Source organism: Lepisosteus oculatus, chromosome 14 (genome assembly GCF_040954835.1).
Source record: "Lepisosteus oculatus isolate fLepOcu1 chromosome 14, fLepOcu1.hap2, whole genome shotgun sequence".
Classification (NCBI taxonomy): domain Eukaryota; kingdom Metazoa; phylum Chordata; class Actinopteri; order Semionotiformes; family Lepisosteidae; genus Lepisosteus; species Lepisosteus oculatus.
Window position 1 is genome coordinate 54,054,604 of NC_090709.1, and position 20,587 is coordinate 54,075,190.

At 37.7% G+C, this 20,587-nt stretch overlaps 1 protein-coding gene across 1 annotated transcript in view; it reads left to right on the forward strand.

Annotated features, from left to right (window-relative positions):
* Positions 1 to 20,587, forward strand: part of LOC138242664 (antigen WC1.1-like) — a 43,898-nt gene that overhangs the window by 11,417 nt on the left and 11,894 nt on the right. The window contains exon 2 of the mRNA XM_069198218.1: positions 19,806 to 20,005. Within this exon, the coding sequence (XP_069054319.1) occupies positions 19,806 to 20,005 (200 nt within the window). The remainder of the gene's footprint in view (positions 1 to 19,805; positions 20,006 to 20,587) is intronic.

Here is a 20,587-nt window from a genome sequence, read left to right on the forward strand (position 1 = left end):
TGATAACTAACACTAACACAAATACTACTCATGTTACTTACAACAGTAACATCACTAACACTGACACAAACTATTAATAATAAAAGTAATGCTATCACTAAAACTAACACTACTACTACTGTTAATACTCTAACAGTAACAAGATAGTTATAATTAATATTAACATGAATATGAACATTAAAACTAAAACTATCAGTAGCGCTATTGCCATTAATACTCACATGAACAGTAGCATTAAAACTACCAGTTGTACTCTCACTAATATTAACATGAATACACTAGTAGTAGTCGCTACCCATGACGTCACATCGCTCTTTGTGACGAAGGCTAGACACCTAGACGCGCACAGTGACGTGCCACTATATATATATACTTATGGTTTATAAACACTGGAAAAATGCAATTAACTGTTACTACATACATTTATCAACTTGGAATATAATTTTCTAGATCTCGGATACAGTTATCTAAATAATAATATGAATAATCATTGTTTACTTTCAGATTGAACATTATTAACATTAAACGCACTATAGTAATTGATCGATACAGTCTTTATTGACTGTTTCCTAGATATTTAAACAGGGTCAAGAAAAGAATCAGTACTCACCAATCAGTGAAGTTAATCGATTATTCTATGGTCCTTCAGTTGAATTAATTGGTTGTCGATACATAAGTGATCAATAATTCTCCCCCCGTTCCCTCCCGCGGTCTCGCTCTCTGATCCCGGCGCTCTGGCTGGTGTCTGTGATGTCACAGCGGTCTTTCTGACAGAGCAGAGCGCGTCTCCGCTGGAGGAGACTCCTGTCCGGATCCCGGGGGGCTTTTCTTACAGATATAATATCTCTAAAACACAACGGGCTGTGAAGAGAAGCGAATCATACAGTTGGAGAAGGAGAGCGACAAACCGAGAAATGAAATTCATTTAACCAAAAAAATAGTTTATTTCACAGACTAATGCGTTGTATAGTTTACTCCCGTAGAGCAGAAGAGAAAGGGCACAAGTCCCTGTAATAATCGCTTTTAAGCGTTTTACATGAATCTCCACAGAATAGAAGCAAGGAGGATCAGACTCCTGATCCTGGAGGTTGAAAAGCATCTCCTGGTTTTATTTCCACTCAAGCTGACAGTTTGATTATTTATTTAACTGTTTAACTGTTATCAGACTCTCTTTAACTGTATATTTATACAGTTACTCCGTGAGAGACATGTGGGAGACGCTGAATCCCAGGGCTGGTGTGGAATCACACACAGACAGGTCTTCTGTGTGATCTGAGTCTCACTGCTCAGAGGTACAGACTGGTCAACTACTCACTATTGTAGACAAGACCATCAGTCTGCTGCTGCTAATCATATTACATTTATAAGAGAAGCAATACTGCTGTTCATTAAATCAGTAAAAATAATAATAAGAGATAATCACATATTGCTCAATTTTCAGTAAAACACTTCTGACAGAGGGATGGAGGCTGACTTACAGTAAAGACAATGAATCAGGGCAGTAATACTGAAGGGCTGGAGGTCCTGGAAAGGGTTAATAGAAGCTTCTTGCTCCTGACCTGGAACAGAGCTCACAGCTGCCAGATCAGTGACCCCTGAGCCCAGTTCACAGAGAGGAGAACCAGGCGCTCTTCTCTGTCTCTGAGAGGCTGTGAGGAAGGAGTAAAGGGGGAGATGTGACCTGAGTCCAGGCTGTTCTGTCTGATATTGTTCATGTAGCAGCACTGATTGTCACAATGTCCTCTGGTTCTTGATTGTCAGGATAGAGAACAGTATGGAGATGAGCTTCTGTCTGCTCAGGAGGTAGGAGTTTGTGTAAAGTACTGAGGGTCCCAGAGCTCTGTGTGTGAGTCTGAGCTGTGAATCTGACTGAGAGGAGATAAAGCTTTTTTTATTATTCTGCCTCTGAGAAGTCTTTTTCTTTGCCAAGCAATGTAACATCCCCTTCAGATACTTTGCACAGACTGTCAGACTGAGAGAAGAGGAGAGAGAGATGGACAGATAAGAGCATGCACAGCGAGAGAGACAGGAAAGGGGAGAGAGAAGAGAAGGAGCAGGAAGACAGCGCAGGTGTTCAACCACACTGTGACCTCAGGAGACAGGAGGCTTTTCTCAGCTGCTGAGGAGCTCAGGGCTCATGGCCACTCAGGCTCAGAGGCTCTGGCAGGAGTCAGGTCTGAGAGCTTCTCCTCATACTGACACTGGGCTCTGAGAGTCAGCCTCCATTCTGGTACTACTGCTACCACAACTGCTGCTGCCACTGATACTACTGCTACTACTAATATTTTACTGCTGCTCCTACTGCTCCTACTTCCTATAATAATAAGGAAGAGGATGTGAGCTGTGCCCTCACACTGTTCAGACTGGGGTGTATCAGGGTATCAGTATCAGTTCAGCTCCACTGTGCTGTTAGAGAGTCTCAGTCATGCAGTCGGCTCCACACAGAGAGACACTGGGGTCACAGCTGGAGGGGCTGGAACATCTGTGTGGACTGGAGCTGCGCAGGGACAGACTCAGGGTCTGAGGGACTCAACTGGAAGAGCTGCTGTCCAACAGGCTCAGTACATAGGGGACAATCACTGCTGAGCTTTTCTTTCTTTTTCATTTAAATTATTGATCACAGTCACAGGACAGCCAGTTCTTATTCAGTCCACCTTGACTCCGGATTCCTGTGCTGACCTGAATGACCTCACTGCCACCTTGAGCACAGGCTCTCCTCACACTGCCCTTGAAGAGGACCAGAAGACATGTACTGTCTGGAGACACAACAACTCTGTGAGTCACTGCAGGACACCAGTCATTGGACACTGCCTGACACAGACAGCAAGGCACATAGGACCACATTCTGGACATCAGTCACTAGACACTTCCTGATACAGACAGCAGGAATTACAGGACCATATATGCATAATTAATTATCTTGATACTGATTTAAAAATATAATACTTGTCTACAATTTTTTCTTAGTTTAATATCTGATCTCTTCCTGCCCCTGCAGCACCTGCAGCCCTGCTGTCTGTATCTATATCTGTGTTTCCTCCAGTGAGACACAGAGCTGCTCCTGTCTCTCCTCTCCTCCGCGCTGCTGGGAGTGTCTTCAGGGAGAGGAAACAGTGATGTGTCTCTGATATATATGGAGAAGACTGAAAGGGCCCTGTGTGATTGGCCGTCCCGCCTGTGTGAGAGGTTCCTGCTGTCAGTCTGAAAAGGCAGTGCTGTGTGTGATTGGCGGGGTGGGGGGCTGTGTTGTTACTGGGGGTCTGGGGTGCGGAGGAGCAGCTCAGTTGCCCTGTGGGCTCAGGGGTGAAGACAGGGGTCTCAGCTGCACTCTCTCCTGATGACAACGGAGAGCTGCCTGTCCATCTTCTCTCTTGCTAGTAAGTGTTCCACTATTATTTGACCTCTGAGCTTGGTCAGAAGGAGGCACTGATTCTGTTTCAGACAGGCAGTCAGGATGATAAGCTCCAGAGGTTGTGTCAAAGGTGGTTGGTGTTCCATTTTTAAGGATACATTTGATGTATTACTGTCTGTGTGCTTTTGGGTAAAGCCTCTTAAATTATTGAAGTAAAATTAAATAGAGAATCAGGGTGAACGTCCACATTATTTGAAACAGTGACAGTAGATAAGACAGATACTTTGTTTATTTCCATTTTAATTTTCTGAGTGTGACTCTAAAAGTCATTTTAGAGACACAAAACAAATACAAAAAAAATCAGAAGAGCTCAAAATAATAGAAGAATATTGCTAGTTTTAGGAAATTCTGATGTTCTACTCGCTATTCTTTCAATTAAAGATACTACTACAGTTAATGTAGAATTTGATCTTTGTGTAGAGTTCTGGGTTTAAATTAAGGCAGACAATGATTTAATATATTCAAATGTGTACAGTTTGAGTAAATTGTGAAATGATTTGTGTGTTGCAGCTCTACAAGAACTCTACAAGAGGTGTTAAATTTCAACTGCACTACTTAAAGATAATACAGATTTAACTTAATAGCAAGATATCAAAATATTACACAACATGCAACTATACATTTTATATTGACAAATGTATTTCATTTGACTTTATGTGTTATATATAAAATAATAATTCAACATTGCTTTATTGTGTTCTAGCTCTTTGCTCTTTTCACAGTATTTTGTAGCTATTGCTGATAATACTAATTATATACAATTAGCAACTATATATATATGAACTAAATGTATATCAGTAATTATAACATTATTTATATTACTATTAGGAGCTATCCAGACAGTTTTTTTTTCCTTAAAACACAAGAGAACAGTTTACAATGAAGTCCTGGAAGGCAAAACAAAGTTTTCACACAAAGAATATTTCAACATTCTTTCTTATTATAGCCCAGTGCAAACACAGTTCAGACAACCACTCCTTGCTATAAAATACAAAAAAATTTATACCATTCAATTTACGCCATGTTTTTGCTTTTAATTATTGTTTCAGTTTAGCTACTCTTTTGATTATAAAACAAGCTGTGGTATGAAAAGGCAGACTGATACCTTTGTTCACATTTAAAAAAGTAAACCAGACCTTGTAGTAAAGATTTAAAGGTTAAAATCCACTGATAGACTTGTGTTGGATGTCAGTAGAAATGCACTACATGTAAAACATGGTAAACTGCACAGTTAATTAATCGGCATTAAAGATAAGTAAGCATAGGAGAAAAGCAGTAAGAGGAAAACAGATCTTGTCAAATTTTGACATGTCATTCTTATTCATGGCATGGTGTCCACTCTTGTCATTTTTAAGAAACTGCCTCATCTTAGTTTTAAATGCGATACACACACCCTTGGGTTTATGTGTCATTGTTTGTTGTGAAGAAATTGTATGAGTTGACTGCCTCTATGGTTTTGAGGTTCTAATATACTCATATACGATCTACTTGTTGTATTCTGTGTCCCAGACTAAAGTGATTCAGTGTCTTTAGGCTGCCAGTGAACAATATTCCTTAAGACAGAGATTCAGTTCCTTTAGCATGTCATTATACAGATGCAGCCATTCAAAACGAGTGGTACAATGCGGGGTATGGTGTGGTACAATGCGGTGGGTTTGTCACATCTAAATACGTTTCAGGTTATACCGCATCATACTGTATGCAAATTAGATTATGTTAATAGTATCTGGAATCACCTTGTAAAACTGCCAGGTGGAGCTAATAAAGCTTAACCTCTCATAAACAGCATTTGAGCTGTCACCAGAAAACACCCAGTTTTGAATCCCGATCACTGCTGAGGGATAATATTTATTCAATTAAGAATTTAAGTTGTATACCCTTTAGACTTTAAAATTTAAACTGTGTGTTACAGCATGTTAATCATTATACGTGAAAAAAGTTGGTATATTTTATGAAAGCAAGATTGCTCAGTTCGACACAAGTACACAACCTACCTCCTTTATCATAAATATTTTAATTACGCAGAAATATTGTATGCATCAAAGTCTTTACCAAAGATATTACTAATAGTATTAATAATGAATGACCTTGGACAAGCTGTAAACTAAAAGTATTACCCTGGTCCACATTCTTTGCAACCGTCTTTGTAAACGAAAATACTTTATTTTTTCATTGACAAAAAGTAACACCACAGCATTTTGCATTTGTTCCCAATCATGCAAAGTAATTCTTGAGAATCTCAGACTCACCATTCCTTTCACATACTCATAAAAGATATTAATTTAGGAACATAAACATATTATTGTATGTAAACTGTACTGTAGATGGCTGGTCTTGGTAGTTTAAAGAAAAAATAAACACCAGTATTTCATTTCTCCCTAAACATTTTAAGCATCAGAGTCTTATATGTGGTTATTTCGGAAATGGTTTTACGTGCTCCTTCTGACCATATTACTGTACGTTTATATACTTTGTGAAAAGTGATCATTTTAACCTTTTCTGCAAATATGCTCATTATCGGAGTAGACAAAAGCATACTTTTAGAATTTGATTAATAGGAAATATAATATGGAATTGCGTATCTAAATAAATTAATAATGATATAATTATATTCATGTACTGTTGCACAAAAAGTAGTATAAGACTTTCTATTGATATGTGTACTGCTGTGTCAGTGTGTAAAACATCAGTGGCATGATGGTTTAAGTGACTGACTTATACCCCTGAGGTCAGGTGTTCAAATCCAGTTATTGCCATGAGTTTTCTTTTAACAAATAAACATTTCTTTGAAAAACGAAAATAGCAAATATTATGGACACTGTATTGACATTTTTTATATTTCTAAATATCACAACATGTTCGTACTGTATGTACATAGTGGTACCGCAGGGTGTAGGGCGCAAACCCACTTGATCCCAGAAGCGCTACATCATTAATACAGTAATATCTTCCATGTTGCATTAACAAGTTTAAGGAGGAGACACTTTACACTTTAACTCTTCAGTTCACAGAAAAATTTCACCAGAGCCTCACAGCATTGTCCAATAATACTCTTCTTGTGTCTAATTTTTAGTTTCAAGCAGGATTTCATTTGAAAGGCAGTGACATCACCACACTGGCAAGTCCAAGTTTAACCCATTCAGAGCCTACATTACACTTTAGCTTTTCATTTTGAGCTGAAGACCCTCACACTATTGACCCTCGCACTTTGAATGGCTGCATCTGTAGACACTGAGAGACCTAACTGTCCAGGTCCAGAGAACACAGGCTTAGTGACCACAGTCTGTGCATATAAATGAAATAGACAGATCTGGCTATCCAGAAAGGAAAACCTCAGGGACCACTGTCTGGACATTGAAACTGGACACAGACAGACCTTTCCATCCAGAGAGGACAACCTCAATGACCACAGTATGGAAATTGAACCTGGACACAGGCAGACCTAACTGTCCAGAGAGGAGAAGATCAAATATCACAGCCTGGACATAGAAACTGGACACAGACTGAATGGCTGTTTAGACAGGACAAACTCAGTGACCACAGCCTGGATATAAAAACTGGACATAGACAGTCCTTTCCATCCAGAGAGGACAAGTTCACTGACCACAGTCAGGCTCAGTGACAACAGCCTACAAATAGACACAGACAGAACTGACTGTCCAGAAAGTTTAAGTTCCGTGATCAATGCCCGTGTTTAGAAACTGGAAACACAGACAGACATGGTTGTGCAGAGAGGACAAGATCAGTGGCCTTAGCCTGGACATAGAAACTGTTTACAGACAAACTTGACTGTCCAGAAAGGACAAGCTCAGTGACCACAGCCTGATTTTAGAAACTGGACACAGACCGGAGAAGTTAGGCAGCCCTGACTGTCCAGAGAGTTCAAACACAGTGACAACAGCCTGGATATAGAAACTGTCTAATAATGTGACTTAACAATACATAAGACAAAATATGCCATTAATTAAAATGTATATGTGATTTATTACAAAACCACTCATTTAAATACAGCTCATGCATATTTATAAGACTCGCAATATTAGGTGATAAACATTGCATTTATATTCACCATTGTATTAACAGTTACAACAAATACAAACTTAAAAACAAATCTGAAATCTTTTAAAACCCTATGGTATACGTATTGTATCATATCGTATAACGGTGTGCCCAGCAGGTGTTTTATTTTTTAGATTTTAGATAGAGTTTTCTAGTGAGTGTTCTTTTCTTGTTGGATTTCCCTGTTTTTGGGCTTAACTTTTCCCTTTTGATCTTGTCTCTTGGATTTTGCCTTTTGGATTGTCTTCTCGGTTTGTCTCAGCTCTTTCTTGTTAAGTGATCTCTAGCTTCTCCTATCGACCTTGCTTCAGAATTACGATTTTGGATTGTTTGCCTCTGCATTCTGTAGAATTCATGGCACCGGATCCCTGGAGAACTACCTGCCGGATCCCTGACAACTGAGTGTAGAGTCAATCACACCAGCCACAATGGGCTTAAGAAATCGTGAATGTACAATGAATATTCAACATATTGTGATATATAAATTATTTAATTTTTCAATATAGTATGCATATGAAGTATTTTTTTCTTATATATTTTTTTAAGATTTTAATTATAAAAATTATAAAAAGAATATATTAGACATTTCAATTTGAAAATCAGATATTTGCTATAGTTTATATGTAACCTACTGTATAAGAGTATAGTAGACTTTTTAATGTATTTTCCAGCAGTCAGGGAAGATGCAAATTCATTTTTAGCTTCATAATATCAATAATCTTAAATTTGTTGTTTATTACCTTTTTAATAACACTTGATTGCTTTCAAATTTTGCGTTTATAATACAAATGTAAAGATTTGTAGAATGGAATTTTCAGGTACACTGTGGAGTGGGTGTTTATTTCATGTTTATTTCTTTAAGGATATTATAAAACCAGGCAGCTGTGCAGATATTCCCAGGGCCATTATTTACATTTAAGAAATGCTTTGACAGGAATTAAACACTGTGCTTTCCCCAGACACATAATATTTTACTTCAAAACAATTATAAACAGTGCAAGAACAAGGTATAAGACATTTTTCATACAATTTATACATTGCAACAGGCTATAAGCTAAGCAATTTTATTATTTTCTGAAGATAAAATAGTACTACAATCCATGTAGATAATACTGTAAATATTATATATACATATATGATATTATATATATATACAGTATACTATGAGTATTATATATAGTATACTATAAGGAATTTGTGACAACATTTTCAATTTTCCTAAGAACACTAAAGAAGATTCAAAGAAGGTGTAACTTCTCATAGCTGGAAGTTTTTATAGTCTGAGTACAGCTGGTCACCTCTGTTATTACAATGAGTGGGTGTTTGAAAGTGACCATTACATAGCATTGGAACTATACTAGATTCTTCCTCATATTACACAATGGCTATTTCTGATAATGTCATCCCCGCATTCCAGAGCACTACTCATTATTTCAGGATTTTAGCATTTTGTTTTATTTTTGCCTTTCATACTCGGAAATCAAAGATTCCTGAGTAACCCCTATGTAAAGTGAAACATGCAGGAAATAGAAAATAATACTGTTTGCATGATGCACTGTACGCCCACAAAATATTCTTTGACATGAAAAATTCATTACCAATAATAATTTATCACTGTATGTGCCTTGAAGATGTGAAAACTGAGTTAATGCAGCTATCTAATTACTGCACAAATAAACTCACCCTGCAAAAAGCCAGACATAGTTTTAGTTGTTTTACTTTTATCCAATCAGTCCTTTAGTACAGTATCTTAACAAAACTCGGTTCCTTCCATTGTTAAATGTCTTTACTAGGTCTCGTTTGCTTGCACTTTTATAACACTATAAACCTCCATTCTCAGGTTGCCTTCAAGTGTTTGTGACAGCAGGTGGACAGCAGCTCTGAGTGATAGCAGTGTCTGTTGGCTATCAGCATAATCTCCAGTAATGACAGAACACAAATGCACTTAATCTGTGTAAACCTAGAGAGAAGTAGGTTTCGATTCTGAAGTCATAATGTTAATGTTTTTCTCTCATTCTATGTTTTTGATATATTTGTTCCTCTATACATTTCCAGACTGGAAATCCAGAAGCATGGAGAAGAGTGTGTTTCTCATCCTACTGTTCTCAGGTCAGTGTCTTCTGCTACAAATCTTGATCTTTGTTACCAGTTTCTTCACTGTAGTTTGTAGCTTTTTACAAATTTGCTACTGTCCTCCCTTTCACAGTGTTTTTGCTAAATAATATGAATAATATTATACATAATACCATTAGGGTCACATGATTAGAACCAGCTAACTCTGTTAATGACCAGTCATCTGCAGTTGGTAAGAATGATTTGGTAAAGGTGCACTCAATGTTGTTTTTATAGACAAATGGGATAGCTGTGAGTAACAAATTGCACAAACTGATTGTCCAAAACATTGAATATCAAAATTATTTTTCATGTGGAAGTTACTTTGACATCACACAGTATGAGACAAGTGGAAATGTTGATTCCCACCCTAAACTAACCTCATCGACTGATGTTACCCTAACTTATGTGTGGTTGCAGTGCTTGACTGAAACCTCTTGTGGGTTGTGTTGTGTATTTCCAGGACTCTGCAAACTCTCTTTGTGTCGCACACATCAGTATCACTTTGTGAGCACTCCGCTGAATTGGACCGATGCTCAGCGTTACTGCAGAGAAAAGTATATTGACCTGGCCTCCATCCACAGCAGGGAACAGCTAGACAGGCTTCTCAGCAATGCAGAGAAGACATTCTATGCCTGGATAGGACTTTATGTAGAATGGCAGTGGTCCCTGACAGGCAGTGATTTCTACAGGGAGGGTGAGACTCTTTTCCGCAATTGGCATAGTGGGGAGCCAAACAATAGTGGGAATATGAATGAAGACTGTGCAGCGATGGATAGTCAGGGTACTTGGCACGATATGCCCTGCAGTTTCACCAGATACTTCATCTGCTATCAAGGTAACCATCCCTGCCATTGTTAAGTTTATTATTAAGTACCCTTAAAAGGACTGACACCGCTATGCTCATGGTTGACTCTTCTATTTTGTCACACAATACTTCATTAGAAGCCACAATGAATGACATACATATTCAGTCCAGGTAACCTGTCTCAGAGAGCTGAAGTATTCCTGGCTATGTCTACATGGTCCCACTCCTCTGGGATAATTAATAGACCAGCTAGAAGGAGAAAGGCATCAGTCCGCACCTTGGCTCTAGGCTGGCAGGAGAATGAGGGCAAGGGCTCATTAGGAATGGATCTGCGTGACTAAGTCAAGGAGGCATTAGGAAGGTGTTTGTACCTGAAGGAGCTAAGCTTTGTATATCAGTGGGAGATCACACTTTCCCCTCATAGACAAGAGAGAAGTGTTGATGAAACAGGTTGAATATTCTTGACAATAGGACACAGTGAGGAGATCTCAGAGTGTGAGGGAGAAAACAATAAACTGGCTGTTTTTTTGTCCAGGACACAAGTTTTGATTCTAGAGTAGTATCCCAAACTAGATGAGCTTCATTAGATAAGGACTAGACATGTTACTAGCTGTTAATGATCTAGTGCTGGGTGAAGTGTAAGAGCAAAGAGCTGACTTGATTTAAGAAATTATTTTTTTAACCCACCTCCAACCCCCAACTTTGGATGACTTCTTTATTTTTATTTTGTTTCACTCTCTTGTTTTTGTTCTATTTAGACAATAACAAAAAAATCTTAAATTCACAAAACAATATTAATTCAAAAACTTCCTACTAATATTCTTAACATCCGGTGCCATTAAAGTACATCTCTAATGGGCCCCAGACATTCCTATACTCATTAAGTTTACCCTGTAAATTATATTAAATAATTTCTAATTTAACTTGTAATACAGCTTCTTTAATCTGTTCTTTGTACGAGGATCCTGTACTGTCCACCCATTTTTGCAATATTATTTTTTTAGCAATAATACAGAGTCAAAAAAGTATTTTTATATTGAATTACTTCTTTAACCTTTGATAAATCACCAAGGATACATGTAATGGGAGTAAGTGGAATTGAGATATTTATGTGCCTGAGAGCTTTCCCCTCTGTGGAGGTCCTGACAATACCATAATAAGTACAATAGTGATACTTTATGTGTGTTACATTTGGAACACATTCCTGTATTATGCCACTTCATTTTTTAAAAATTTTCTTGGGTATAAAAGAGTTATACTTATTGAAACATTTGTACTGAAGCGGTTTGTTATGTATAGCTCTAAATCGATAACTAATATTATGCCAAACAGTATCCCAGGTCCTCTTACCCTACACATACAGTAGATCAACTGTCTACTGAGATGCACAACTATCAAAAGACTTGCCTGATCTTGCATTGAGAAGGTTGTAAAATGTCTGAGCCTTCACCTGTATGTTAGTCTGCAATAGTTTATTGCTGTAATTATCCAGTTCTTGTTTTAATCCACTTAACGGAAAGGTTTAAGACAGTAAACTTTTAAGTTTTGAGTAATTTAAAAATTATTTTGCTGGAAGAGATGTTTGATGAGATAATTCAGAAAAGGACAACAATTTGTTATCTCTAATCATATGACCCAATTTACTAACACCTACTTGAATCCATACTGACCAATTAATTGGTCTTGACAGTATAGTTAGTCTTGGTGATAGAGGACACCCTTGTTTGGTGCCTTTATATAAACAAAAAGGTTTGGATATACAGCTGTTAGTCACTATAGATGCCCGTGGACTACTGTATACGATTCCAACCCATTTAATAAAATATGGGCCATAACCAAACAATTTTAGCACATTAAATAAGTACTTCCATTCAACTCCGTCAAGGGCCTTCTCAGCATCCAGTGTGCATATAGCTGGTGTTGATTTACTATGTTAAGTGTGATAAATCACATTAAACAGCATTCTTGTATTATCTGAAGAATATCTATTTTTCATAAATCATGTTTGATTGGGATGTAGGATTTTTGATAGCACCTTACCTAACTGATTAGCGAGTACTTTAGCTAGAATCTTATTGTCCAAGTTCATTCAGCTTATTGGGCAGTAACTACTGCAAAATGATGGATCTTTGCCTTTCTTATACTGTATACAGATGCAGCCATTCAAAACGACCTAGGTATGCTGCGGTAAAATGTGGTGGGTGTGTTGCATCATAACACATCATACTGCATTTTACCGCAGTCATGGTATTATTATCCGGAATCATTGCCAGATGGAGCTAATAAAGCTTAGCCTCTCATGTACAGCATTTGAGCTGTCGCCAGAAAACACCAGGTTTCAAATCCTGTTCACTGCTGAGGGAAAATCTTTATCCAATTAAAAATTTAAGTTGTATACTCTTTAGACTTTTAATTTTAAACTGTGTATTACAGCACATTAATCATTATACATTAAAAAGTAGGTATATTTTATAAAAGCAAGATTGCTCAGTTGGACAAAAGTACACAACCTTCCACCTTCATCATAAATATTTTATGTATCAAAGTCTTTAACTTAGTAATTTACATGGGTTCTGGCTTTAACGTGCTTCTGTTCTATTCCTGGTATGTAGAACAGATCAGCAAGTCTTTTTTTCCCCAATTGCTTTTCCCCCCTCTATTTATCATATTGGCTAGCTAATGCCCTCTATTTGCTAGCAAATGTTACTTGTGGCTGTGTTTCTGCGTTGTGTTGCAACGAGGGACTATCGTGTTGGGCCTAACAACACCTTTTAACTGTGGCACAGGCCTCGAGTGCCTTATTGCTTAAATAATTAAATTATGAAAAGTTTCTTTTACTGTGATAACGAGTGAAAGTATTCATGGAAAATGATAATCACTTAACTTTGAACATTTTGTGATATTTAGAAATACCAACAAATTCAATATAGTGACGATAATATTTATTATCAGTAATAACGACAGTAGTAGCAGCTTCAAATTATTTGTTGTTAATAATAAATGAGGTAGCTTCGAACAGTTGTGATATTTAGAAATATAAAAAATGTCAATATACAGTTGTGTCCATAACATTTGCTATTTTAGTTTTTCAAAGAAATGTTTATTTGTTAAGAAAAGTGATGGTGACAGTAGGACTTGTCCCGAGGACCTCAGGCTTACAATGCACACGCTAAAGCCTTCACATCACAGACATAGTTACATGGTAAATAGTGAAACTGAAGCACACATAGAAAGTGTATTATACTAATAGTTGAGCTACTGTCTAAGAATATAATTATATTGTTATTAATTTCTTTAGATACACAATTCCATATTATATTCCCTATTAATCAAATTCTAAAAGTATGCTTTTGTTTACTCCGATAACAAGCGTATTCGCAGAAAAGGTTAAAACATTAGCACTTTTCACAAAGTATATAAACTTAATATGGTCAGAAGGAGCACGTAAAAAGGTTTCCAAAATAACCACATGTAAGACTTTGATGCTTAAAATGTTTAGGGAGAAAGTGGAATACCGGTGTGTATTTTTTCTTTAAAATACCAACACCAGCCATATACAGTTTACACAATATGTTTATGTTCCTAAATTAATATCGTTTATGATCATCAGATGCGTTATGCTCCTCTTCTTTTTATGCTCAGCTACTAAAATTTCCCTTTAGTTGTAAAATTCCATATAAATATTCAATACTAAACAGATTAAAAAAATGCATAGTAAAGAGTGTAAGTTATTAAATCTTTTCACTACCAACCAATGCACCACAAGTATCCCTGTCCGTCACTTTGGCCAGCCAATCACGTACCGCGGTATAACGTGAGTAGTTGTGTGCGTTACAGGTTTGTACCGTGCATTTTGAATGGCTGCATCTGTACAAGAGTTATTAAAGAGGTCTTGTCTGTTAACCACATATTATTAAATATTTGCAGTAAGATTGGACTAATTATGGACTGAAATGTCTGGTAGAACTCAGCTGTAAATCCATTGGGTCCAGGTGATTTATTGTGAGAAAAGGAAGCAATGGCTTCTTTAACTTCTGATAGAGTGAGAGATGACTCAAGAATATTTCTTTCTTCTGTACTAAATTTTGGGAGCTCTGTATCTGCAAGAAAGAACTGCATATCTTCCACTGTGCTAGAGGCTTCAGATGACTATACATTTTTCAAAGAAACTAACAAAGGTTTAATTTCTTTCTTTCTGATCTTGGGTAATTGACCCATCCTTTTTCTTGATGCTGCTAGTAGTATTGTGTACAGCTCTTTTTTAACCTGGCTGCAAGCATTTTCCCTGCTTTTTCCCCCTCTTCACAGAAGTTAAGTTGAGCTCTACTTAATGTAAAACTCTGTTTTTATCCTTAATAACGCATTATATTGTAGCTGTAATTGTATCTGATTACCTCAGTCTGAGCTGTTAGCCTTCATTATGATGAGTAGGCAACCTTCTTTTGACTCCCTTTGCTTTTTATGAAAAGTAGCAATTCTAATGAATTCTCCCCTTAAACAACACTTAAGTGATTCTCAAATAATATTAGGGTCAGAGACAGAATTTAGATTGGTTTCCATAAAATTTTGAATAAACTACTCTACTTGCCTTTAAAATCAGCCTCTTGTAGTAGGGAGTTATTAATTTTCCATCTTCCTAATGGTGTTATTACGTCAGGTAGTGAAAGTATTAACTGTATAGGACTATGATCAGTGATGGTTCTAGGATGAATAACTGCATCCCTGGTGTGTTGCATGATATTTTGAGAAATAAAGAAATAATCAATTACGGAAAAGGATTTGTGTCTATCAGAGAAGAAAGTATAGTCTCTTTCTGAGACTATTTCTTTCTTCTATCTTATCTTATTATATTATCTTTCTTCTATCTTTGTAATAAATATTGGGTCATCTAAATTAGGACCATGCACATGTCACTAACAAAAGTCACTAACCAGGAGTTCCATTTACCAATTAAACAAATAAATTTACCATTCTGATCCTCTATTTTACTTTTGAGTAAAAAGGGAGCAGGTTTATGAATAAGAATGGCAACCCCACTGTTTTTGATGAAACTCTAGATCCATTAGCCTGTCCAGCCGAATATCTACACATGTGATGCACATCCTCAGTTTTCAATTGAATTTCTTTGTTTTTAACCTCATCAAACTATTTAATATCTTATTGTGTTTGGTTATACTATTTTAACCTTTAACATTCCATGTCACAAGGTTAAGACAATTATCCATTAAGCATAAAAAATACAGTGTAAGAGTAAGAGAGTAGATTAAAATGTTGTATATCCAGACCACCAAAGTGTTGCCTCCAAAATGCTGTCTCTAGCTCCCACCCCCCTCCCTCCATTCCCCTTCCTTCAACCTTCCCTTCCCCCCTCCCCCACCTTTCCCTTACTGATCATGAAGCTGAAAAAAAAAACCTTGCTTTTTACTCACCGAAGGTAATTATTATACCAGTATCTAAATCTAACCGTTATTAATATAGCTTCACAGCTTCAAAAAGTAATGTTCATAAAAAAGCACAAGAGTGATTTTGTAGACATTGTTACATTTCATATCTTGAAACATATTGTACTCTGAGGGCAAGGCTATCTTCCCAAATTTCAATCCCAATTGATTTTAGGACAAAATGAGACTAGCCAGAGACCCCAGAGCAGTTTAATGTAGTCTAGATTACAGGCAGTTTTATTTAAATTGATTAACTTAACCATGCCTATGTTTACAAGAGTCCATTTATCAAAAAAATAAAAGAAAAAACGTTGATTATGGTCTTTTACTACTTACAGCCATGTAGTAATTTTTGGATCTTTAAAAAGCTTGTCATCCATATAATTTATCTAGAATGAGACGTACTTTAACACCTCGTTGCCGGTTACTTTTCATAATGGGGTACAGTACAGCCTTTTCCTTCTGGCCACACTTTCTGGTGGGAATTGATGGTTAATCAATGATTATTTTTTAACTCTCTTCCTCTTTCCATTAATATCAACTTCATTTTGTAGCTCGAAAACCGGGCCACTACAGGCCAGGGTTTGGTTAATACAGGGCTTCTTCCCAGTTTCCTCCTACCGACACAATGCACCCATTCAAAGCTCACTCCTTCCACCTCTTCCTTTGTTAATTTCGGTTCTTCCCACATGAAAGTTTTCACAGAAATAGTTTTTTTAAAGATTATTTAACTGGTTTATTTAGCTGATTAGTGAACTGCTGATTAACCTTTGTTCAACACAGAATTAATTAGATTGAATACTCCATTGTCTGATGATTAATGGAGACAGAGATTGAAGAGCATGTTTGAAAATCAAGTGACCTGTGTGAGTAGAACCAAGTTAAGAAAAACCTAGGAAGAAAAGCTCCAATCCAAGAAAGGATCCAAAGACTAGGACAGACCACTTCAAACATTAAACACTGGTGTGACACTCTGGCAGTGTTGGAATTAAGGTGATATTTGTGTCATCAATTGTCACAGACTTTTGAGATGATCCCTCCTGGTGGCAGAGGACACAAATTTAGAAACCTGTAGCAAGAAGCTTTGACATATTACAATCTGACAATAACATGAAAGATGAAGAGTTAACCATGACAGTATTTCAATTTGTAAACATTAAAGACATGAATTTAAGGATCCTTGAAAACAAAATTATAGAATAATAAAAATTATGTATTGATTTTTCATATATTTTACAAAAATAGTTAACATATTCACACACTCTTTGTCTATTCAGATAAAACAGTCAATGGGCTGACATACGTTCTGATCTGGGAACAAAAAAGCTGGCCAGAAGCTCAGAGATTCTGTAGAGAGAGGCACACAGACCTGGTCAGTGTGAGGAACCAGAGGGAGAATGAGAAGATCAAAGAGACAGCGAAGGGGAATGAAGTGTGGATCGGTCTCTACAGGGGGGACTGGAAATGGTCAGACCAGGAGAGCTTGTCATTCCAGAACTGGGCTAGAGGTGAACCCAACAATGCTGGTGGAACTGAAGACTGTGCTACTGTGTTCTTAGACGACAGTAATAGGGGAAAATGGAATGATAATTTTTGCACTGTCCTTTCCCCTTTCATCTGCTATGATGGTGAGTTGAACACATCTCTGCTGAGAGATTCACTTCAAATTGATAACACAATGATAAAACTCAGCTAATAATATACCAACACACCTCACTTCTCACACACCAACACACCTCACCATACAAACCAGCACACTTCACCTCCGCAAACAGCAACTTTTGTCTTACTCACAGAACCAATATGTCTCAATTTATTTTTTTGTGTCAGGTCAGCCATTCAGGTCACCATTTTCTTCAAATTATTTTACAACTTGGATTGTAGCACTGAACTGGATCTCAGGTGTTAAGCATATATAGTAAACTTTATTATACATTATACAGTATCAATGCACATGAGCCTTTGTATGTAAAATCCCTCCTTTACAAATCATCACTTTCTACAAGGTCTTCTTCTTCTTCTTTTTCACAGCCTTAGTCCCAGACTGTCCTGGGGTCAGCTGCTTTGGTTGCTCTTCTCCATTTGTCTCTGTCACTTTCTACAAGGTGATGGAAATAAAAAGTTTATAAATTATTAAACCAATGAATAATGAATGATACTAAATTTTTGCTGTCCCTTTTTGTGTTCATTGAATAAATTCAGTCAGTTTTCTTTCCGCTCAGTGATGCCACTGTTTCATAACTTCTCATATCAACACACACTATCAGATCTTACTTCATGACACACCAACACACCTCACTTCTCACACACCAACACACCTCAACATACAAGCCAGCACGCTTCACCTCTGCATTAAACAACTTTTATCTTACTCACAGAACCAATGTCTCACAGCTTATTTTTTGTGACAGCTTTTTATCTCCATATTTACTTAATCTTATTTTAACTCCCTTCAGTTTTATAGTGTTCATGGCAGATCTGTTTCTACTTTTAAATATAGATCTTTACAGAGTGAGGCTGGTGAATGGCAGTCACCCCTGCTCTGGGCGTGTCGAGATCATGCCTGATCTGACCTGGGGCTCAGTGTGTGACACTGACCTTGACTGGAAGGATGCAGCAGTCATTTGTAGGCAAGAGCATTGTGGGATTCCTAAAGCCATATTTGGTGGAACTAACTTTGGAGAGGGGCAGGGTCCTGTCTGGCCCGAAGAGATCCAATGCCAGGGCAATGAAACCCATCTGACCTTCTGTCAAACCTCCACCACACAGCACCAGAACTGCACACACAAAAATGATGTGAGCATTGTTTGTTCAGGTGAGAGCATCAATTTGCCTTGAGTACTTTATAAGGCCATATCAAGACTACAAGATTTTGTGCTTGCCAGAAGTTTCTCTATTATAACCTATGATTTAGCTCCATAGCTTCTGATGGTTCTTGCTTGGAGATCGGTGGAGAAACACAAGAATTAGAGCACAGGGTTACTGCTGAGGCTCAGGCCTTGATAGGTAAAATCTGAAGCTGTTTTTGCAAAAGTAAAACATCTCTCACAACAAATTCACACTTTGGGACAGTAACAGCTAAGAAGATACCTGCTCACCCTTTTTTAACAGTCATTTTAGGCTGACAATGCAGTTGACTATGTCAAGGCATGGCTAGTTTTCTCTGCTGTGTCTAACTGCAGTGTGGTTTGTTACTAGTTTGAAAACGTATTTTCTCTTATTCACTGTTGTCATACAGAGAATTAGTTTCAGGTTCTGTAAACTATACAGTGTTTTGTATGTAAAATAGGGGAAAGAGGCAAAATGGCAGCTTCCATTTCCAATTTTTGCTTCCACCATAATTTAATTATGTATTAATTCTGTATGCAACTTCACTTGTCCAGTCATGTCTTAGTTTTTGTATGTTTTCAATTGTACCCAGTTATAGTCTGGGGGCATGTGTTTTCTGTGTGGATACTGTAAGTGTGTGGTCAGCATAGGAGAGGGCAGGCAGTTTATCAGCTGCTGCCCTGTGTAGAGCTGAGCAATTCAACACTTCTCAGTAAGCTAAATCATATGATTCAGTACAATTCAGGGAATCAATTGACATCAGGACCCAACCTGTACCTCCCAACACCTACAGACAGCCCTGGTCCACCTGGACAGTCCTGTTACTCAGCAGCTCACTTTAACCCCATTAAGCCTGGAAAACAAATTACCATATAGCTCATCTGTCCAGCACCTGTGATGTAGTTGAAGTTATATCTTCTCAAGCCCTACTGAGTCCACTAGCCTGTAAAACACCCAATCAGTTTCTAATGAAAACTACTCACTCTCCCTCCTTTCCAACTATAGCCCAAACACAGAAACCCTTTTTCTCCTGGCTGTTCATATAGACCGGTAACTGAGCCCAGAAGAGTGGCCAGTTCCACACACACACCTCTTTTCCCTCACAAGGAGTCTCACTTCTCCTCTTGTTGTTTCTCCTGTGCAGGATACACAGGGTTCAGGCTGATGAATGGCTCGGACTCCTGCTCTGGCCGAGTGGAGTTACAGTGGCTCTACAGGGAGTGGGGCACAGTGTGTGATCTCTACTGGGACCTGAGAGACGCCACTGTTCTCTGCCAGCAGCTGGGCTGTGGGGAGGCTGTAGCAGTGCCAGGGCAGGCCTGGTTTGGACAGGGCAGTGGACCAGTAAGGGCAGATGTGTTTGAGTGCCGGGGCAATGAGAGCCATTTCTCACACTGCGCTGTTTCCTCATGGGGGAGAGCAGTGTGCTCTCATGGACAGGACGCAGGAGTCATATGCTCTGGTGAGAATTGGGTGTTTAAAACACAGTGACACCCTCTTTGCTTACACACAGCAGCACACTGTCTTCATGGTTTACTGAATACCTGCTCTGTTACATGCTGCCAGCAAAAATATATTCCTTAAAGCATGTGAGTATAATTTAATCTTGTCATATATAACTCAAACATTACCTAAAGGGGTAATCATTTTCATAGTCATTTTCTTTCAGATGATTAGGTACAAAAATTTACTGTGGACAAAAATCTTTTTTATATTTATATTGAGATCACGGTCCTAAAAATGAAAGAAAGTCTTGGATCTCAGAATCCTGTAATTAACACCTGAACTGTTTAATTAGTTTAATTAATAGAGCCCTATTAAACAGGAGGCTGAAAAAGTGAGTCTCAGAAAATCAATGATTACAGATGTTATGTACAGTTCAACCCCACACACAGCTGACACTGCACTGGTGAACCATCACTCCTG